The sequence below is a fragment of the Triplophysa rosa genome, linkage group LG25, assembly GCF_024868665.1.
Source record: "Triplophysa rosa linkage group LG25, Trosa_1v2, whole genome shotgun sequence".
Lineage (NCBI taxonomy): Eukaryota > Metazoa > Chordata > Actinopteri > Cypriniformes > Nemacheilidae > Triplophysa > Triplophysa rosa.
The window spans coordinates 295,411-311,174 of NC_079914.1; the positions used below are offsets into that span (position 1 = coordinate 295,411).

The 15,764-nt window shown below is 36.6% G+C and overlaps 1 protein-coding gene across 3 annotated transcripts in view; it reads left to right on the forward strand.

Annotated features, from left to right (window-relative positions):
- Positions 1-15,764, forward strand: part of wdr26a (WD repeat domain 26a) — a 41,923-nt gene that overhangs the window by 17,767 nt on the left and 8,392 nt on the right. For all 3 annotated transcript variants that reach the window (XM_057324901.1, XM_057324899.1, XM_057324900.1), the window contains exons 2-11: positions 8,113-8,212; positions 9,488-9,544; positions 9,619-9,755; positions 10,672-10,769; positions 13,247-13,403; positions 14,577-14,715; positions 14,792-14,932; positions 15,025-15,144; positions 15,303-15,448; positions 15,550-15,628. In XM_057324901.1, coding sequence (XP_057180884.1) covers positions 8,113-8,212; positions 9,488-9,544; positions 9,619-9,755; positions 10,672-10,769; positions 13,247-13,403; positions 14,577-14,715; positions 14,792-14,932; positions 15,025-15,144; positions 15,303-15,448; positions 15,550-15,628 — 1,174 coding nt within the window. The remainder of the gene's footprint in view (positions 1-8,112; positions 8,213-9,487; positions 9,545-9,618; positions 9,756-10,671; positions 10,770-13,246; positions 13,404-14,576; positions 14,716-14,791; positions 14,933-15,024; positions 15,145-15,302; positions 15,449-15,549; positions 15,629-15,764) is intronic.

A 15,764-nucleotide genomic window follows, 5' to 3' on the forward strand; every position in this document is an offset into this window, starting at 1 on the left:
TAGACACAATGTAAACTTATGAAAATTAACCATGGTTTTAATATAGTAAAGGTAGTAACCATCTTTTTGGTGTACTTTGTCTTACCATGCCAACACAAATGGTTGTACTGTAAATATCATGCTTAAATGATAGTTACATTTTAAAAACCTAAATGTACTATTTTACAAACATGATGATTTAACTGTGGTTTGTAGTAAAAACTTATTTTTCCTAATGAAAGTATAGCATTGTTTGTTATAAGCATGTATTTATGTAATCATATTTACAATAATTAAAGTGTATGACACATTCATGACACTTAAACATGCTAACGCATGCAAATAGTTTGTTGTTGCTAATACTGCTGTTGTTTACATGTTGCTTTTATGAGAAATCAGTCATGTCAGGCACTTTTAATCTGCACCCGATTCTGAGATTCCTGTCCCGCTGTAAAGACTGACTGAGCATGAGCCAATAGTCCCTGAGTGCGGGATGTTTAAACACTATCATTGGTCTGATCTACTGAACGAATACGCCTCTTCATTGAACTAGTCAGTCATTTGACATATGAATCAGACATCTCGTTCGTAAACTAGGAGCTGCTGACCAAATGAATTAGAGATAGCATGTAAATCGCTCAATACAGCAAGTGAGTCACTCTCGTTTGCAACAACAACAGAAAATGATATATTGTAGCATAATACAGATTTCAATTATGCAAACACATTATAAAATTACTTGTACTACATATAAGGTACTCATTTTCGCCACCTCCTGGCGTATGTATGTAATATATGACGAAATGGTCACTGAACGAATCAGTGAACGAGTCTGAACGAATCATTTTGGTGAACGAACTGAAAAAGAACGAATCACTCAAATTAATCTAAATTCCCATCACTTGCGCATATGATCGGCGCATATGATCAGCTCTGTACTATCGTGTCTCTGAACCGGAGGACACTCACGTGCAACCGCTCGCGTGACACTAACGCGAAATTAAGACTTTAATGTTAATGGTTACACTGTCTGAATCTTCCTCCATCTCCCATCTAGTGCACTCCCAGCAAACACAGAACGTTCCCCCAATGTTAGTTTTTGGTTCCCTTTTGGTTATTTTTTTGGGAACCAAAAAATAACGTTCTAAGGACGTTCTTTTCAGGTTTTAATTTTTGCAACCAGAAAATAACGTTCCCAGAACGTTGCAGGCTGTTTTTTTTTTAAATAACCAGAAAATAACCACCAGAAAATAACGTTCTCTGATGGTTATTTATTGGTTATTTTTTTGCAACCAGAAAATAACATTCTCTGATGGTTATTTTTTGCAACCAGAAAATAACCAGAAAGTAACGTTCCCTGATGGTTCTTTTTTGGCTATTTTTTATGGTAAAAATAGTCAAAACTGGTAAACGTCAGTGACGTGCAATACATAAATTATAAGATCACATTGAAAACCAAATGAAATTAATAAATGTGCCCTTTAATGGCTGAAAATAATAAACTAGTTAAGCTAAATGAAAATACAATCATCTATATCCATGTGTATTTTTTTAGTGTGGTTGTCTGTTACTGTATGTGTGTGTGTGTGCTCGAGCATGTGCATTCTCCGCTCTGCCGCGCACTCCCGTCATTTAAAAATTAAAATTCATTTAAAATCGTTTTACCTCACCGACTAACACATTAGTTTAGCGGTTTATTTATTTTATTTTTTTATTTAAAACTGTACAGATTTGAGAGTAAACTTATATTTTCGTGATTTTCGATTGATTTGACACATCTAAATCAACAGACCATGATGAAAGGACTGAAACTCAGGGCTTTTGATTGTTATATCTAAAGACGGAGCCGCGCTATACTTCTGTGGTGAGACAAGAATACTGTTAGCCTGAAGATAATTAAATGTTTATTCTTCTGTCAATAAAAATCTGCTTTAAATATTGTGTTGAAGTCATTGGTTATTTTATTTCGATATCTATAGTGTCTGATGTTGAGGTAGGCCTACACACAGTGTGGTTTTATTAGAAATGATATGTGCTGTTTAAATCAAAAATTAGGCTACTTCAGTGATGAAAAAGGAAATATTAGGCTAAAATAATAATCTAATGCATTGATTTCATCCTCCATATTGTGTGGGATGATGTATTTTACTTATTTTAATTAGATTAACGTTAGACAAGCGATGGATAAAAACACAGCATGGATGTATTCATTACTGACGTGTAAACGGACCGAGAAAAATATTTTAGGCTAACGTTCTGGGAACGTTCCTTAACGTTAGTTTCTGGTTCCCAGAAAGTTTTTTTAAGGTTTGTTTTTGGTTATCTTTACGGACATAAAACGTTAGTGTAACGTTCCCTTAACGTTAGTTTTTGGTTCCCAGAACGTTATGGGAACCAGAAACTAACGTTCTATTAACGTAAAGAAAACTTTCCTGGAGAACCAAAAACGAAACTTAGAAAATAACGTTCTGGGAACCAAAAACTAACGTTAAGGGAGCGTTCTGGGAACCAAAAATTGTTAGCTGGGCTGTGCGTTATTCACCATGTGGGACATAATAAATGTGCCAACAAGTGGCAGATTTGAGGCGTCGCTTCCGCAGCTCTCATAGTGAAAAATTGTAGCGTGATGTCATGGAATTTCTAGATTTTTTTGAGCACACGTGCCAGACTATCAGTTTTGAATGCTTGTATCTTCTAAATGGGAATTTTGTTTATTTTGGTTATATTTTCTAAATGGGAATTTTGGAGCATATCAGTTTATTGACATCCTTAAGGCTAACTTGTTTTTAATAAAAGGAAAAAAAAACTTTCATTTTGATTTCACTGGACCTTTAAGCCATTGTCTATCCCGCTCCAAATAGTGTTTTAAACATCTAAAATTATCCTTATTTGTAAGTTTTCTGAGAGGATGCGTGTTCATCGGAAGCAAAGCACTTGCGTGCCTATTTTGGTTTTAAAACGTGCAGGAATGAGAAAATAAAGTGCGGGACCTTATTAATGTTAAAATAATTACTAAGAGTAATTTGTTATGAATAGGCTACAATATTACTTGAGCCGACAGACATCCGAAGCGTGCGCACAGACAGTGTGAACCTGATACACATATACACAAAATTACAGTAAAGACACGTTTCAACAAGATTTCACGCAGATATAATCTATTAGCATATATGTCTTAAGTGGATGTTTGATTAACTGTTGTGGAAAAATATCTGATACATTACATTATTTTAGTTCCTTGCAATGCAATACAGTAGATATTACAGCCGCCGTTCTTAATGTCAATCACGTTGTCGGTGTCTGTCTGCAATGTGAACGCGACAGTTATTTTTCATAAAATTCTAAACCTAACTGCCAACATGTCTGTTGGTGTTTTTTAGTGTAACGGAGGCCAGCTAGTGAAGAGCTGTGCAGTGTGTAAACCTCACTCCCCGACCAACAGAGACGCTCTAGCGACAGACGCTAGAGACTGCGGTCTTCAGTCTCCTCGTTAGAGCGCCCGTCTCCCATCCGGACCGACGCCGGTTCGAGGCCGGCGCAGAGCGGGGCGAGTAGGACATTGGCATTTGTCTGTGCGGTGTGATTTGGCCTTTAGACAACCAAACCAATAATGTTGTTATTGCTGTAAATAGGTTGGGCGATGTCAACCAAATTGGCATCGGAGGATGTCTACAGTGAAACATCGCGATGGACGATGACATCGTATATCGGCCTAACCCTAGCTGTAAACAGCCAAACAGTACAATACATTCTGCTGTTTAGGGTTGGGTACCGGACTCTGTACTTTTAAGGGCACCGACCGAATTACGTCGGTACTACCGAGTATCGATTCACATTAAATCAATCGGTGCCAAATTTCGGTACTTGAGAACGCATCGGGTACTGCGCGTGAGCAGGTACGAGAGAGAGAAAGAGAGAGAGAGAGAGAGAGAGAGAACATTTTACTTCACACAAAGCGAAACTAAAACCGCTAATAAAGCAGGCTGTCGTTATCAACGTACAAAATGAAAATAAACACTCGACTCTACATTATGGTTATCATATTTATATTATTTATTTCACTTGTTCTTGTTTAGAAAATGAAGCATACAATCGCGTTAAGGAAATGCGCGCTCAGACGCAGCCGGTACGCACACACACAACACTGCGCTGAACATTTAAGTTTGTTAAGGTGCTTTGTGTTTTCTGTCCACCAATGAATAAAATCATCTCATGAAGTCCTGAAACAAAGTTATTAGTGACAGATTAGAGCAGTCGATGGAAAGAGGTGAGTGAGGCCAACCGTCAAGCTGCAGTTTAAAGCTGTGAACAGCTCCGCAGGAGACTGATGCACATTTACATTATGTATTATTGTATGATCAAAATTATATATTTATATGTAATTCTTTCAGTATCTCTGTTAAAAATGTGTATTACAAATCAATCTGTTATTTTCAGTAATGATGCTGTTAAAAATATTTTTGTAGACTTCAAGTTTTGTTTTTCTATATTATCTAATGGTCTGTTAATGGTGGAGGCCTCATTGTTTAGGTAAATTATCACACTACATGAATAAATGATTATGTGTGTGAGGAGGAAATAGAATAAGCTGGTTGTAATAATAATGCTGTTGTTATTTCTATAGTCTTTGTGTAAAATTTCAACAAAATGTTTGAATTGAGAGGTTTGGACTTTTTTTCACTGAAATAAATAAAGTATCGAAAAAAGGTACCGTTTGGTACCGGCACCGAATTCCAGGTACCGTTTTGGTACCGGTTAAAAAGTGAACGGTACCCAACCCTACTGCTGTTACAGCAAATGCAGTACAATGGTGCTGCTTGTGATCATAAATAGCCTTAATGTATGCTGTAGTGTAGAATGGTGCACTACATTATGTGTTAATATAGCATATTTGTAGATTATATATTGCTGCTCACTAAGAGAAAAAAACGTGTGCTGCAGAATATCTTTGTTATGTGTGTCAACTAGGAATGTAACGGTATTGTAAATATCGAAGTATCGCGATAGCATTTTTTTTCGATACTATCGTGGTCGCATGACGATAGATCTTCCAGGCAAAGTGTAGTTTTTTCAGCCGAATGGAGCGAGTTGAGGGAAGCGGGAACTACAATTCCCATCAACCCATGCGTGCCCATCATCCTCTGCGCTCTGCTGCCGCCCGCTACAGATCAAGTTGAGCGAAAATGGTGGATGCCGCTAGTGGCATAGAAACGGATTTACAAATTGTTGAAGCTAGGGCTGGGCGGAATGACGGAATATTCTGTTACCGCGGAATAAAATGTCAACCGTAAAAGATTTTTCTATTCCATGTATTCCGCGGAATGTAAATAAGTGGGCGTGGTTAACTCGGCGCTCTGCAAATTAGGCGCTATTCTGAAAAAAACGAATGAATTAATCCACCCGTAACAAATGAACGTATCAAACATTCTTTTGACCTTCTTTCAGTCTGTAGTTTAGTGATCCGCTCCAGTCCGGCGTGTTCTCTCTCACCCGCAGTGCTCGTGCAGGGATCTGCGCCAGCATTTAAAAAAGCTCATTCTCAACAGTATTTCAGAAGTCAGGTTGTTTTGAAAAGCTGTTAATAGTTTTATAAAGTTTAACTTCAGGCGAGCCAAGGTGAAACTTGCGTTGAAATGCGCGATGATGCGCGTGAGCGCTTTGATGTGATGCGCTTCTACCTCCAGTTTTGGGAGACGCGTGAGGAGTCACCAGAGACTCGCAGTGCAAAAACAAGCCCGAGAATAAACTAACCTAAAGACAGAGATTCGCAACACACTAAAAGTGCTAATCTAATAGAGAGTGAAGAGCGATAAAAACCTACAGTACAGACCCCATGAACACCAGTTTAGTCATATACTGTACTCTCATTGTTTGTGCATATTCATACTTTATTGTTATATATGTTGTCTATCTTCCTACTGTATACATATGATATAGCCAGAAGATAAATATGAATAAATAATACATCTGATTATCAGAACTTAATTTGATATCTTTAGTACATTTTCATAACTTACCTACATTTTAACTATGGTGAGCATTTAAATGAACTGTAATAAATAAATTAGTTAAATCAATCTAAGAAAAATGAAGTATAAAATATAAAATTATAATGGGAGATTGTTTCATGAAATATATCGTTACCATGAAATAAAATTACTCATTCCTTGAAATACATTTTTGGCCATTCCTCCCACCTCTAGTTGAAGCTAAAGCGAATTATAAATCGCATGTGTGGAAGCGTTTCGGTTTTCCCGTAACAAGAAACGAGAAAAGGTGACGGACAGACAAAAAACAATATGCAGACACTGCCAGACTGCGGTGAAGTACAATTCGGAGAATACGACTAATATGAAGAGCCATTTGTTACGTCACCCCGAAAAGTTTCATGATGATACAAGGAAAAAAAAAATAGCAGTGAGTGAAGCAGTGGATGAGGTGAGTGTGTGAGTGAAGCAGTGAATGAGGCGAGTACCTGACTGGTTGTGAGTTGTTAAAAGTTGACAAACAACTCAAACTTTTTTCATTTTCATTTTTTCATGTTTCATGTTCTCAATTTTTATGTTATTAATTTTTATGCTATTATATTACTGTTCTTTGCACTTTAAAATGACCTAATCTAAAAATAATAAACGTGATCTTTGTTAAGTCATAGTTTAATAAACACTTATACCACGTTTTTCCAAGTCTTCATTTGTTTAGTTTTTTTTCCTGCACAAAATTCAACAAATATCGTATCGTAGTCTTCATATCGAGGTACTATCATATCGTGAAATGTTGATACCATTACATCCCTAGTGTCAACACTTCTCTCTTCCTTTTGGTATAAAAAGGCAGTTAAACTTGTTTCCGTTCACTATTTACTGTTTATAGTCAATGGACTACTTGCACGTAGCCCCGTGACGTACTTCCGACTTGAAATCGTTTCCGGTTATATTTATTAACTATGGGCTGTTGCTCCCTGTGAAACCTAAACGGTTAAATATACGACTTCTACGTACATACATTGTCAGCGACATAAGAAGAAATATTCTAAACATCACTAGGTACAAAACCTTCAAACGATCTGAGAAAGTAATGGCTGGTGAACGATAGCATTTCACCTTTTCTCCTCACACACAGCTCCGTTGCAGACATTTAACGGCCGAACGTAAATCACAGAAGGCTGAAGGAGACTAACAGGGAATCATAGCAGCACTGTTTGGATTAAACGACTATAGACTTTAAATACCGCCGTGTTTCATGCGTGAGAGAGCACGAACACAGTCATTAAATGTTTGGATCACTATGTTGTGTCGTTTTTTTATCTACAAATGTAATGCTAGTAAATGCATTTTTTTTTGTCAATAACTATAAAAAGTGTAGTTATAACGTTTAAGGATAATTACCAGAAAGAATTTGCGCAGTTAATGTATTTATTTGGCATTAAATCTGCTCTATCTGAACAGTGCTATTTTTAAAATACTCATATTTTTAAATACTTTGCAATGTGAATGAAAGTCTAATTAATTAAAATCCACATCATTGTATGGTGTCATTTTATTGTCATTAAAATGTATGAAATATAATCTATGAATGAGACTAAACCGTTAGGAAACAGCGTTTAGGAAAGCGGTGGAGTGCATACAACGGCTTTATTATTCGGCAGATGAGTATATGTTTATAAACATATTAGAAGGTGAAATTCTGCTAATTTAAGATCTGTCATAAAGACCCACATTAAAGCATGTTAACATCACAAACAGGATTTTTTGTTTTAATGAAGTGACCCCTCTAAAAATAGAAATAATCTACCATGATCTCCTCATGTAGACACGCTTAACACTGTTACCAGAAATGACTGAGTCGCATCGAGGAGAACGTGGAAGACTACGTGCAAGTAGTCCATTGGGTGGGAGAGATGTCCTTTCAGGAAATTACGTCTTCATGCGTTTATTTGTTCATTGTTTTGTTGAATAAAGCACTGACTTCTTTTTGCCAGGAGACTTTGTGTGTGTGAAAGAAAAGTGTTTATGAAATTCTCAATCTATTCTTAAACTTTAATCCTGTGAAAATAATTTTGCCTGTCATAGGAAAGGAAAGTTGATCCATTTCACATTATTCATTAACACATTGCCATTTGTGTTGTTTTAGTCAAACCGTGGACCTGTTGATGCAGGAATCCGGATGTAGACTTGAGCATCCTGCTGCCACCAAATTCCGGAATCATGTGATGGAGGGAGAGTGGGAAAAGGTGAGAGGGAGGCTTTATGTGGCGAGTTAATGCATTGTGTAAGTTTTGTAAGATCCAAAGGGCTACAAAGAACACGCAGATGGTACACAAATGTGTCCTGTGCTCACATGCCTTGTCTTTATACACTCTTGACATTTCAAAATGGAGGGTAGCCATTCAAGTAGTTTTATAACAGTACCACGGTGGAGTGATGCTGTATGAATAAAATACTGAAGTACTGAATAATGATCAGTTTTTTATGTACCAGTCAGGATATAATTTTTTTAAAGAAAACCATGGTGCTAATTCTGTCTTGTCCAAATAAAATTATTTATACAAAAAACATAAGCAAAAAATTACAGTTGAAAAGATTAAACATTATTGTTAATGAAGAGTTCATTTGTAAAAGCAGATGACATTAAAAAGGTCAAAAAACATGTTTTTATTATGTCATCATGTTTTTAATTGTGTATTATTGTGTTAGCTGTATTTTTAAAAAATGTATTATTACTTAATCAAAACAACCCAACTGCAGTTTGATTGCTATTACTTGGAATGCACAATAAACAACTTTTTAAAACAGAGTTATCTGTACTTTCAAATGAACTTTTCAAATGTAGATAAAATAAGATAACCAGTTAAAAAAATAATTGATATCGCTAATTTGTATAACAAGAAAATAACTTGAATTGTGTATTTTAAACTACTCAAACAAAAACTATCAATTTTAAACCACTTAAAATATGTTTAAATCTGTCTATTTAACTAGTTCACTGGAATAATCTTACATGGTAACACACCTGAAAACATATGACATATAAAATTTACATATATCGCCATTTTTGTGGAGTCCAGCTGAATATCAAAAGACAAAAAGACTATACTGAGTACTGACAACACAAAGCAATTTTTGTTATGACAGAAGTAGTACTTTACCATCAGTGTGCTTTTTGTCTCCTAGAAATTGCACAAATACAGTCAGTGAGATTAAACCTGGCCAGATTAAGAAAGTGCCTTCCCCTTTGTGTGTAATAAGCATCAACTGGTCATTAAACAGACTGTAGGCTGTCTGTGGGTTAGTCATCTGAGGCTAAAAACAGATCTAAAGTTGCTCTGTCCTGAATATGTTTCTAGCCCCTTTTGCTGTTTCTTTTATGTACTAAAATCTGTTCATGTTAAACTGCTTTGCACTGACACACACTGGAAAAAGCGCTTCAAAAATTATTTTGAATTATTCTAAAGCTTGGTTTCTTAACTTGCGAAACCTCAGTCAATCTTCTTTTTTTAATGTAATAGGCTGAGAGTGACCTCAATGAGCTGAAAGCACTGATGCTTTCACCCAGCGCTGTTGTGGTAAGAGTTCAAAGTACTCCAAACATCTGCACTGTCATTTTTGCCAGTGTTCTGATCGATTTTTCTCCCTTCAGCGGATGAAATTCTTGCTACTGCAGCAGAAGTATTTGGAGTATCTGGAGGATGGGAAGGTTCTGGAGGCTCTACAGGTGCTCAGAGCCGAACTCACCCCTCTCAAGTACAACACCGAACGGATCCACATCCTCAGCGGGTATTACTCATCTGTCCAGATACTCTACACTTCAGAGTTCATTTCTCTTATTTTTTGAGAAATGTAAAAGGTGTCATATTTTAAAAAGGCACATTTTTTTAAATTGGAAAAATGGCTTGTTCGTCTCTGGCATCACACAGATTACATTTGCACACATCATACCTCATATTTACACATTAATGACAAGACATTAATGATTCATAATGAACATTTTACTGGTTCTGAATTTAATTGAAAAATTCCATTAATGATGTCTTTCGTAATTTTTCAAGCACACCCCCTCTTTCATTATTTTATAACTGTTTCCTATACAAAGCGATTAAGCAAAAACAATTCTGTTTTGGTCATATAATGTTTTCACACTTTTGCACACATGGTAACCAGTGTTGGGTGTAACTAGTTACTAAGTAATTAGTTACTGTAATTTAACTACTTTCCCTTGAAAAAGTAAAGTAAGGGATAACTCTTATTTTTTCTGTAATTTAATTACAGTTACTTCTGATGTAATTAAACTAAATACTTTGTGTAATATATGTGTGTGCAATAGTGGAATTGACATCAGAATTCAAAGTCTAACTTTAAAAGCTGTGCCTTAATGTATAATTCTCACATTTGTAATACATTTGTAATAAATGTAATTTATTTAAATGAATTAAAAGAGCCCTTTATGCCTATACTTGAATCACTTAACTAATCAAGGTTGATATAGAATATAGAAAGTAATTAGTAATAAGTAACTAAATACTTTTTGGAGAGTAATTTGTACAGTAATCTAATTACACTATTGAAGATGTAATTAGTAACTAGTAATTAATTACTTTTTGAGAGTAACTTACCCAACACTGATGGTAACACATGATTACGGTTGTAATCACTCTGTTCAGTATGTTGATCAGTGTTGTTGATGCTGCTTTAGGTACCTGATGTGCAGTCATTCTGATGATCTGCGTGCTAAGTCTGAATGGGAGGGGAAAGGGATGGTCTCGCGATCCAAACTCCTCGACAAACTACAGAGTAAGTTACTTTAAACCTACATAAAGGAACGCTATAAGCAATCGCATTCCTGTTAAGCAGTACCTTTTGGACTTTGTGACTTAAACAGAAATCAATATGGTTATGTTATAAATTATGGCAGCAAATTATTTTAAGTGTATCTTAGTTTTTCTCGGAAAAACCTTTAACTTAAAGAATAGTTAGCTCAATTTACCCAGCCTTATGCAATCACATGTGTGTGATTTTGTTACTTCTGCATGTTTTTTTTACTGTAAAGCTGCGTTGCAACTAGGGCTGCAACGACGCGTCATATTATTTACGTTTATCTGCTGTAATGGCAGTTTCTGTTCCCGGCGTGTGTAAGTTAATCACCAGAACAAGCGAAAGTAGGCTATAATATACCCGGCAAACAGCGATCGCGATCCTTGGACGCAGTAAGTTAGTGAATGGATGGAGGGATTCCCCCGGAATGCGATCATCACAGTATGGACACTCAATCACAAACAGACGGAGAGGGACACGTAGATGTAGACTTTCATAATAAATTACTTTGCTTTAATACTACGCTTTACATTAATGATTTACATTAATGCTATTGTACTAGTGTAAGTTAGTGTATGTGAACTAGAGCTGAGCAATTAATCGAAACGTTGCGATTTGCTAATCGCAAGAGGCTGCGATGTGAAAAATATGAAACGCGTCTGTTCCAAGCCCGCTTTGAGTGGCATTCTTGCAAACCAACTGAGTGAGCGCACCTCCGTTATGCCCAATCAGCACTGCCCTAGCCAACTGCGTAAACATCCGTCATTAAAAAAAAAAAAAAACAGAAAGAGGGAGAGAGAGTGTGTGATTCAGAGTCAGATCGATCATATTAGGCAAATAAATACTAAAGAAAATTCCAATCCAGAAGACCGCACACTCGCATACTCGCGCATCTCTGCCCCGCGTTGCGCGTCTCGGAAGAGGCTTGACACACGCGCACCCTGTGTCAACTCACGCCTGGCTCCGTGTTTCAAACAAATGTAAAATCTATCTCACTGTTTTGCCTATTTTCACTTGGATGAAACGACACATTCAGCACATTTATCTACTTGTTTTTAAAATCCCAAATACTTAAAAATGAATAAATCAGCCTGTGTAACCTATGTACTATTTTAATAAGTCACTAACACAATAGAACATTTTATGGATTTAAGGGTTATAATGGGAGTTGTATTTGTTTTAATGTAAACTATAATAGTGTGCACTTGTATTTGGATTCTATTGGTGTGATGTAATCTGGCAGTTGGGAACCAATAGAACAATAGTAAGTCCTATTCGAATAAAAAAGGAATTTTGTAATGGTTTTAATGGAAACAATTAGAATTTCTGTAGTGTTTTTTATTGTTTTCTTTCAGCAGGGTAACAATACCCATACTGTGCTGCACAATATTGAGCTGAAGCTTGACTTAGAAAAATTTAATCGCAATTGCAATGTCTGTCAAAAAAATCGCAATTAGATATTTTCCCCAAATCGCACAGCCCTAACCTTTCCAGATTGTGACCCTGCTTAAGTTAATCTTAAACTTCAAACAGGACTAACCATCATGAAACCACCGTAAAAGTTGTCAGTGACTTTATGCGAGGAATAAATATAGCATGATTAAGAAACTCTGAGCAATAAACAGAGATAGATGGTAGTATTTTTACTTTTACTCAAGTACATTTTACTCACGTTTTACTTGGAGGAAAGAATACAGAGTATATATCATGCTCTAGGTAAGTCCATGCACTAATACATTACTTTAGTACATTAAAAAACAGTATTTTTCGACTTTTAAAATTAAAACTACTTAATTAAAGGAAAATAGTGATTTTAATGTAATCAAAAGTAAAAGTATGATATGCTTTATAATGTAAGAAAATACTAGAACTTATTATTTATTGGAAAGTTTGCCAAAGGATTAATAAAGTATTCCAAAAAAATCTTTATTAGATTAATCTAAAAAATAATCGTTAGATTAGTCAAATAATGTAAAAAATAATTGTTAGATTAGTTGACAATAAAAATAATTGTTGGTTGCAGTTGCAACAAGGCAAGTTTGTAAAAAGTGCTTCAGTAGAAACACGTTTGAATAGAAATTAAAAAAATGTACTGCATAGTAGGAACAGTCCCGCTAGTAATGTTACCATGTTTGTAATGTCATTATTATTACTTTTGACATGAATTCTTCACACTTCTTCCCCTCTCCACCCCCTCTTTTTATTTTTTTTACAGTTTCATGTAATTCTTTTTTTCAGCTAGGGTTTGGGTCAGTTCTATTTCAGTTCAGCCAATTCAGGAGATCAATTGAATTCTGGGTAACCTAAAGAATGTGAAGGCCCTACCTAATCTCAAATCCATTTCAGTTTATGTCCAGTATTGGCTGAATTCAGATGAAACGGAGTCTAACCCTCCACAACCTCTATGGTCTCCATCTCTGTCTCTCTGTTTCTCTCTCTCTCATGTATTGCCACAGCGTACTTGCCTCCGTCTGTGATGCTGCCGCCCCATCGTCTGCAGACTCTGTTGCGTCAGGCGGTGGAGCTGCAGAGAGATCGCTGTCTGTACCATAACACCAAACTGGACAGTGGGCTGGACTCGGTGTCTTTGCTCATAGACCATGTGTGCAGCAGGTACATATTGCTGAGCAAGTTATTTAATATTAGTAAAACTGAATAGCCATTCGAACGTAGAGATAGCAATAAAATATAGCTCTCTCTGTTTAAGGAATTTTGCCAGGTTTCTATCCTCTGGATATTCAAAGGTATTCCAGACTTTCCACTGTGAAATAAAGTATATCACAATGCTACTCTGACATGAACATCCTGGGGCTGGATTCACGAAACTGTTCTTAAGACAAAATATAAGATTGTTCTTAAGATAAATTTTAGGAAGTTTGTAAGAATGTTTGTTAGTGCGATTCTCAAACATTTCTTAATAAGTTCTCTAATATTTTCTTAAGAACATCTTCATTTCTGTCGTAAGAATAAAATGATATGCTTTGTTAATGATTACACTCGCTTGCTCGTGTGGTAACTATGTTTGTTTATCTATACAATAAACTTTATTTGTGTAACACGCACCTCGCATTCTTATATAGCCTATATACTGTATATTAGCATGTGATGTGTCAAACGGCATTTACGATCGCATGTTAGCTAAAATGTTAGCAAGCGTTAATATGGCTAATATTTGTGACCCTCTCCGTTTCGAGTCACTTTGTCCCAGAATCATGTAAAAAGCACGCCGTATTTAATAATGAAAGCCAAAGCAAGGGAGCTAGACCTAATCATTATTATATCAATATAAATATTCCTTAATGGCAAGTAAACATCAATATTATGATTCTGGCTCAATACAATACAATACACGTCACTTGTGAAGCAACCAAATACATACATTTAACATCACCTTATGAGAATAAGACAACCGTGAGTCTGTCTTAATTTTAATCATCTAAGATCAATCTTGAGAAAAATTTTAAGAACTGTCTTAAGAAGTTTTTTTGAATCCGGCCCGTTTCTCAAGAAAGCCAAATCCTTAAGACAGTGGTGACATTTACAAAACTTGAATCCCAGTGTTGAAATTTAACAACTTATTTCTACAGTTAACCTCAAGACATCACAATATACTGTATTTCAACATGATGGTATATGACCACTGGCTTCTTAAAAACATGTAAAAGTACAGAAAGAATGTCTATGAGGTCTCTTTGAGGGCTAATGTACTGTATATAATATTAAGAGTTTGTTGAAGCTTTGCCACTCCAGATAGCCCCTCTAAGGTACATGCTCTGTTATCTACAGGAAACAGTTCCCCTGCTACACCCAGCAGATTCTGACCGAGCACTGCAATGAAGTCTGGTTCTGTAAATTCTCCAACGATGGCACCAAACTGGCCTCGGGATCCAAAGACACAACAGTCATAATATGGCAGGTTGATCCTGTGAGTGACTTTTCTCTTATTTAGGAAGTGACACAGCATTGATGGACAAGTTTGATTGTTTGTGATGTTTTGACAGGAAACTCACCAGCTCAAGCAGCTGAAGACTCTAGAGGGTCATGCCTATGGGGTTTCCTATCTGGCCTGGAGTCCCGATGACATGTATCTGATAGCCTGTGGCCCAGACGACTGCTCTGAGCTCTGGCTCTGGAACGTCCAGGTGAGGGTTTAGACTCCACTGACCTGGAGTCAGCTTTCAGACTCTGTCCGCAAGGTCTCCTCTCTCTTTAAATTGGTGTTGTGGTCACTTAGACGGGGGAACTGAGAACCAAAATGAGCCAGTCCCATGAAGACAGCTTGACCAGTGTGGCCTGGAACCCAGACGGCAAGCGTTTCGTTACCGGAGGTCAGAGAGGCCAGTTCTATCAGTGTGTAAGTGACCATTACAAAGTTACGCTGCTGTCAACAGGACATTTCATCATCAGAAAAAAGTAAATCTGCTGTTTGATTGTTAAGGATGTTTAAAATGTTATTGCCACAACTGACATTTCAGTATATTGTGGTGTGACTGTGACTGTGCTCTTTGTCAGGATCTGGATGGAAATCTGTTGGACTCGTGGGAAGGTGTCCGTGTGCAGTGCCTGTGGTGTCTGAGCGACGGCAGAACAGTGCTGGCCTCTGATACACACCAGCGCATCCGCGGATACAACTTTGAAGATCTGACTGACAGGAACATGTATGTTCACTGTTTTTGTTACTTTCAGTTCTGTTAGACCAGATTGGCTATTCTGTAAGTGTTTTTATGAGTCACAAAGGCATGCTGGTGTGTATTTACAGCGTTCAAGAGGATCACCCCATAATGTCCTTCACAGTGTCAAAGAACGGAAGATTAGCTCTGTTAAATGTTGCCACTCAGGTGAGTCTCAGTTAAAGCAATATATGTGCTGTCACAGTCCAGTGTGTATATACAGTATCTCACAGAAGTGAGTACACCCCTCACATTTTTGTAAATATTTTATTATATCTTTTCATGTGACAACACCGAAGAAATG